Genomic DNA, 7,437 nt, shown 5'->3' on the forward strand with positions numbered 1-7,437 from the left:
TAAGAAAAACAGTAATAACATCTAAGATATGAACTAAGAAAAACATCAACTAAATATACACTAAGCACTCATAACATAAAACATTGAACATCAGCACAAACATGAACATGAGTCTGTGAGCAGATGTGCACGCATGAACACATCAACATTGAAACAGATCAGCAGCAACATGAAACAGATCAGCAGCAACATGATATGGTTTTTCACAGTGATTATTCTAGTTAGAGATTCATGAGTCTAACAGCCTCAGGGTAGAAGCTGTTCCTCAGTCTAGTGGTTCTACACTTAATGCTCCTCAACCTCCTTCCTGAGGGGAGCAGGGCAAAAAGTGTGTGTGCTGGGTGAGTGTGGTCCTTCATGATGCAGGTGGCCCTCTTCCTGCATCTGGAGGTGTAGATGTCTGTGATGGTGGGGAGGCTGATTCCGACAGATTTCTGTGCAGCCTTCACCACTCTCTGCAAAGCTTTTCTTTCTGCAGCTGTGCAGCCTCCATGCCACACGTTGATGCTGGAGCACAGGATGCTCTCCACTGCACACCTGTAGAAGGAGGTGAGGACTGAGCTTCCAGACCAGCTCGTCTCAGCCGTGTGAGGAAGTAGAGTCTCTGATGAGCTTTCTTGATCAGGCTGGTGGTGATGTTGCTCCAGCTGAGGTTGTTGTTCAGGTGCACACCCAAGTACTTGTAGCTGGAGACCACTTCCACTGCAGATCCTCTTATGTTCAGGGGGGTGTAGGTGTGTTTGTTCCTTCTGAAGTCCACAATCATCTCCTTTGTCTTCTTCACATTGATGTGAAGGTTATTCTCTTTGCACCAGCTCTCCAGATGTTCCACCTCTTGCCTGTAGCTGGACTCATCAAACCTCTTTCAAACCTGCAGCCTGTGGTTCCTCATCTTTCTTCACAGACCTGAAGCATCTAGCTCTGACAACTACCTGTCCCTTGATAATATTTGACCTGTAGTCATGCAGAAGTAAAGCACAATTTGAACATCAAGCATCATAGCATCTTATAACTAACACCTAGTATGTTTTTTTCACAAATTGTGATGGCAAACACATATCAGAATGTTAAAATATCATTTAAAGGTTTATACCACGTCTGTCTCAAATATTCCAAATAATTTAGCACACTAAATTAGGCTTTATTACGATGTTTATGTACTTCATATGTTGTAGCTAACGGTTAGCTCGCTAAGCTACGTCTTTTCTTACCTTGATGGCTGTGGATATATTCTTCATGGAAGAACTTTTATCCTTTCAAGTTTAGTTTTCTTCAAGTTCGGTGTTTGAATGTGATAAAGCACTGATTAGTCTCTTTAGAATGATTTGTTCAATTAGCTTTGTAGAGATCTAGTAGAGTGCTGTATGAATGGGTCAATGAGGCACAGATTGTAATGTAAAGAACTTTGAGTATCTTGAAATAAGATTGAAAGGCACTATATAAGTACAGTCCATTTACCATTTATTGGTTTGAGAATTCACTGCTGCGATTTCTTCCACATCAGCGAAAGAAAAGCCTGGCATTTGCATAGACTCGCGAAAGCCGCAATTAACCCAGCACCATGAGACGTTACTTCCGGTTGTCGTGAAAAAGGTCTATTGGAGCTGCAACTTTTTTACGATGAAAAATCCTTTGAAAGATTATACATTGCCTGGCCAAAAAACAAGTCTCAACCTGGATTTAAGTAATCAAACAGGTCCAAGTCTCCTGTTGGATCATCACTGCATGGATGATTATCTTTCAGCTACAACGTTATTTAACTCCAACTGGTGCAATGAGTTGCTTCTCATTTCTTCAACAACCATGATGAAAGACTCATGACGTGGTCGTGGAAAAGATGTCCGTCTGTTGGAGAAGGGTCAACTCATTGGCATCAATCAGAGGAAACATCTAAGGAGATTGTAGAAAGTAAAACTGGGTTAAGAACTGTCCAACACATTATTAAAAACTGGAAGGATAGTGGGGACCCATCGTCTTCCAGGAAGAAATGTGGCCGGAAATAAATCCTGAATGATTGTGAGTATTGATCATTTAAACGTTTGATGAAATCAAATGGAAGAAAAACACCAGTAGCACTCAGGGCTGTGGTTAATAGAGACAGTAAGAACATTTCCACACACACAATGTGAAGGAACTCAAGGGACTGGGACTGAACAGCTGTGAAGCCTTAAGAAAACCACTAACCAGTGAGGCTAACTGGGAAAAAAGGCTTCAGTTTGTTAGGGAGCATAAAGATCGGACTGTGGAGCAATGGAAGAAGGTCATGTGGTCTGATGAGTCCAGACTGACCCTGTTCCAGAGTGATGGTGCATCAGGGTCAGAAGAGAGGCAGGTGAAGTGATGCACCATCATGACCAGTGTCTCGTCATCATTGAAAGATCTTGGTGAAAAATTAATGCAACACTGGATGAAATAGATCTTGTGACATTGAAGAAGTTTATTGAAACAATGACACAGAGAATGAATGATGTGATCAAAGCTGAAGGAGCTCCAACCAAATATTAGTGTGACCTTTTTTTCACAAACCACTGCATCTACCTCTCCGCTCTAACCCTGTCAGAAAAACAGAGTCACTAATCTGGGCGTGATAATGGACCCTTCCCTGAAACTTAACAATCATGTAAACATGATTGTTAAATCATGCTTCTTCATCCTGAGGCGGCTGTCTAAACTGAAGCCCATATTGTCCAAAAAGAACCTGGAGACAGTAATACATGCATTCATTACATCTAGGCTTGATTACTGCAATTCGCTCCTGTTTGGTGTCAGTCAGACCTCCATTGCACGACTACAACTTGTCCAGAATGCAACAGCCCCATTTTTAACCAGTACAGGCAAAAGAGAGCACATTACACCAGTTTTGGCCTCACTGCACTGGTTACCGGTTCACCTTCGAATCCAGTTCAAAATACTCCTGTTTGTCTACTAATCACTGAACAGTGTCCCCCCCCCATCTCTCTGATTTGCTACAACCGTATGTCCCACCACGTTCCCTGAGGTCAGCGGACCAGTTGCTCCTCACAGTTCCAGGAACTCGTCTTAAGCGCAGAGGTGACAGGGCCTTCTCTGTAGCAGGACCAAGACTTTGGAACGAGTTACCTCTGCTTGTCAGACAGGCCCCCTCCCTCTCGGTTTTCAAGTCCCGTTTAAAAACTCACTACTATTCAGCAGCTTTCAACACCAGATGATCTGTGTTTTGATCCTGTATGCTCCACACTGGTTTGTCGTCATTATCTGCATCGTTTTTATGTCTATATTCTGATTGACCTCATTTTGTATTTTGCTTTGTGTGTTACCTGTTGTTCTGTCTGTACAGCACTTTGGTTGGCCTTGTTGCTGTTTTAAGTGCTTTATAAATAAAGTGGTATGGTATGGTACCGACTTTCTTTTTGGCCAGGCAGTGTAAGAGTGGTTAAAGAAGAAAGATCTCTGCCCTTATTGCTTCAAATTTGCATAATACAAAACTTTTATTCTACACTGTAAACTCTGTAATTTAAAAATCCCTAATTTCTAATTAATTTTCTTCTGAGAAATGTATTTTTTTCATTTTTTATTAATAAAATCTCTATCAGAGCTCAAATTGTGCCATCTGCCACTACTAGGAAGTAAATCACTTTTTCAGTTCATTTAGCCTCTTAGGCTGAGTTAATAAGGACTACCAACTGTATGAAACCTTCCTAATCTTTTTTAGATGTTTTAACAACAACATTTTTTAAGGACATTTGTCACTTTTTAATTCCTGATATTCTGTCAGTTTTTAACAAATTATCTACAGGAGTAGTTCCCAAAACATTTAAACTGCTGCTGTTGAACCATTATTGAAGAAACCCAACCTGGATTGTAACGATCTTAACAACTTCAGGACGATCTGTAACTTACCCTTTATTGTGAAAATTTTAGAGAAAGTTGTGTACTCTCAGCTCTTAACTTATTTAAACCAAAACTCACTTTTTCAAAATCTAAAAAAGTTAAATCTGGTCCTCTGGACATTCAAAAAAACAAAACAAAGCAAAACAACAACAACAACAAAAAAGTAGAAACGTTTCGTCTTTCATCCTGAGGACTTCCTCATTCTGAGGTGCTGTATTCAGCTCAGTCTCTTAAATAGCACCTTCTTAGAGTGGATCAACCAGTTTGCTGCTGACAACCAGAACCAGCTGATCACATGCTCAAGAAGGACCATCAGCCTAACAATGGATCATAAGCACCTGATGGCTGTTTACTGTTCACAGAGGGCTGAGTGATACTAGCAATCACAGCATTGTAAGAGGGGGACAGTTGAACCCGGAGGCTCCGCCCCTGTTTAATGATGGACGGTTTCTTTTCACAAAGATGGCCTCCTTTACTCCTCTCTCAAACCATCGTTCCTCTCTGTCCAGGATGTGAACATCTTCATCCCTGAAAGAGTGACCGCTGGCCTGTGGAAACATCGTCTTTCCTTTTATTGTTATGCTGATGACTCTCAGATCTATCTGCCATTAACACCTAACAGTTCCTCCTCCATTCACCCTTTGTGAAAATGTCTTGATGACGTCAAGACTTGGATGGCTGCAAACTTCTTGAGTTTTAATGATCAGAAGACTGAGGTCATTGTGTTTAACCCAAGCTCTACCACTGTCACTGATCCTGTAAACCTGGACTCCCTTCAGCCTCATCTAAAACAGTCAGTTACCAATCTCGGGATAGTTTTAGACTCGGACTTTAAGTTTAATAAACAGATAAATTCTGTTCTTCAAAAAAGCTTCTTTCAGTTAAGGCAGATAGCAAAGCTCAAGTCCGTCCTGTCCAGATCCGACCTTGAAAAATGAGTCCATGCATTTATTACAACCCGGCTGGACTACTGTAACTCACTTTATGCTGAGGTCAGTCAGGTCTCTCTCACGTCTCCAGCTTGTCCAAAATGCTGCAGCTCGGCTACTAACAGGAACTCACAGGTTTGAGCACATTACTCTGGTTCTGTCCTCTCTTCACTGGCTTCCTGTGCATGTCAGAGTTGATTTTAAGATTCTTCTGCTGACATTTAAGTGTGTTAATGGCCTTGCACCCTCATACCTCTCTGACCTTCTTCATTCTTATACTCCTTCTCGGGCCTTAAGATGATCAGACCAGCTGCTTTTGGCCGTACCAAAAACCAGCTGAAGCTCAGAGGAGATCGAGCGTTTTCAGTCGTGGGCTCTAAACTCTGGAACAATCTGCCCATCAACATTCGACAGGCCACCTCAGTCTCTATTTTTAAATCTCTCCTCAAAACATCTGTATTTGACATTTAACACAGGGTGATCTCATTTGGTATTTCATTGTTGATGATTGTGTTCATCCAGTTTGCTTTTACTCCCTGACATTTAATGCAGGGTGATTTGATTATTACATTGTTTCTAATTATATTTTATGTTTTTATGCTTTTATTCATGATGCTGTAATATCTTTTTATTAATATTTGAACCTGTGGTCTTTTTTGGTAAGCACTTTGATAAGTTACTGTTTTAAATGTGCCAAATAAATAAATGTGACTTGACTTGACTGTTGACTGCTAGGGATTCAAACTGCTTTGGGATTGTCTTAGCAGAGACCAGTTGAGAATCCAAGCTTGCTCTGATGTAAATTGTGACTCCACCTTCCTTTATCAGATGGTCAACCTGTTTATTTATTTTTTGTCAATTAAACTGTTATTAGCCCATTATTAACCTTTTATTTTCTGTTATTAGCATGTCAACCTGTTCTCAACCTGTTATTAGCCTAGTATTTACCAGTTATTAGCCAATTATTTACCTGTTAATTACCTGTTATTAGCCTGTTATTAACATGTTATTAGCCTGTTTATTATTAGCCCACTATTTACCTGTTATTAGCCTATATTTAGCGGTTTTATCCTGTTATTAACCTGTTATTAGCCTGTTTGTTATTAGCCTTTTATTTACCTATGTGCCTGTTATTAGCCTGTTATTTACCCATTATTAATCTGTCATTAGCCTGTAGCCTATTATTTACCTGTTATTAGCCTGTTTGTTAATAATTGTTTTAGTCTCTAATTAAACTTTTTTATTTTGTCAGTTTGAAGGTGCTCGGCTGCAGAGGGAGATGAAGACATACATGTCTGCAATTAAAGGTAACCCATCAGTTGTGGCTCATCGGAGCCCTTAAACCAACATTTGATAGCTTGTGTGAGCTTCACAAACAAGGTGGCTAAAGATGGTGCCTGTGTATGCGGCATGCCTTTGGTCTGTATGTTTGTGATCTGTTTGCTGCTTTTAACCCTAAACTTCAGCTCTTTAATTGTGTAAGATGGCCAAACACTTTAGATCTTTGTTTTTGCTCAAGCTCTAGACAAGTTTACATGTTGTAGATCAACAATGCTACCTCCATTTCTGGTAGAAGTCCCTTCATCTCTCTGCTGGGCCTTGACTCTACTTTGTCAGTTTGATCATCACCGCCGCTGTGGTAAACATGGTGGTTACCTGGTTAAGAGCAAGGCCAAGTTGTTTTGTTTGTTCATGGCTCCCTGGATTGAGTCTGGAAAGGCTGCATCTAAGCATTGGCCTGCTTCTCCATCTGCTCAAATGGAGTCGTCCAGCTCCACTTTGCCTTCTCCCCACATTCATGAGTAAACCTACGAAAACTACGACTGCTGAGTCGGGCTTCCTGGGACGCTAGCACATTTGGACATACTGACTCCTGCTGATTTTGGCTTGATAAATGCTAGATTTCTAGAAATTGGATTTAGTTTAGATTACTCTAATTGTGGGGACAATGACAGGCCAAGGTAGAGTGCTGGCTGACATGATGTAGAGAAGGAAGGTAGATGATTTATGAGTCCAAAGCCCCTTATCCACAGGTCCGGTTCTTGTAGGACCCTATTGGGCCTTATTTAGGCCATTTCCGGTGGGACCAGTTTATTTGTCTCCACAGTGCCCATAGTTCCCCTTTAGTGGGCGGATAGTTCACTTTTAGTGGACAGATCATTAATATCAACGTGTCTTACCAGCTAGTGGTGCTAGTGTTACAATAAGCTCTTTACTAACCACCACTAACATGTATTAGAAGAAACAGAGCTGGAAAATAGCACACAACCAAAATGGATGATCTGGTTTCTGTTTTGAACATTCTGCTTTGCCTGTGGCTTTTTCTCCCTTTTATGTGCATATATATATATGTACATAAAGGGTCATGTAAAAATTCCATCAAATTGTTTTTTGTAGCGGCTATATATTTTTTTGAAACTTTACTCTAACATTTATATATAAATATATGTGTATATATATGTGTGTGTATATATATGTGTGTGTATATATGTGTGTGTATATATATGTGTGTGTATATATGTGTGTGTGTATATGTGTGTATATATGTGTGTGTATATGTGTGTGTATATGTATATATATGTGTGTGTATATGTATATATATATGTGTGTGTATATGTATATATATGTGTGTGTATAT

At 40.2% G+C, this 7,437-nt stretch overlaps 1 protein-coding gene across 1 annotated transcript in view; it reads left to right on the forward strand.

Moving 5' to 3' along the window:
- The window catches only part of amph (amphiphysin), a gene marked incomplete at its 3' end in the record, with an annotated part of 130,644 nt that overhangs the window by 11,137 nt on the left and 112,070 nt on the right, over positions 1-7,437 (forward strand). The window contains 1 exon segment of the mRNA XM_037682489.1: positions 6,052-6,106. Within this exon segment, the coding sequence (XP_037538417.1) occupies positions 6,052-6,106 (55 nt within the window).

Source organism: Nematolebias whitei, chromosome 9 (genome assembly GCF_014905685.2).
Source record: "Nematolebias whitei isolate Nwh7 chromosome 9, NemWhi1, whole genome shotgun sequence".
NCBI classification, from domain to species: Eukaryota; Metazoa; Chordata; class Actinopteri; order Cyprinodontiformes; family Rivulidae; genus Nematolebias; species Nematolebias whitei.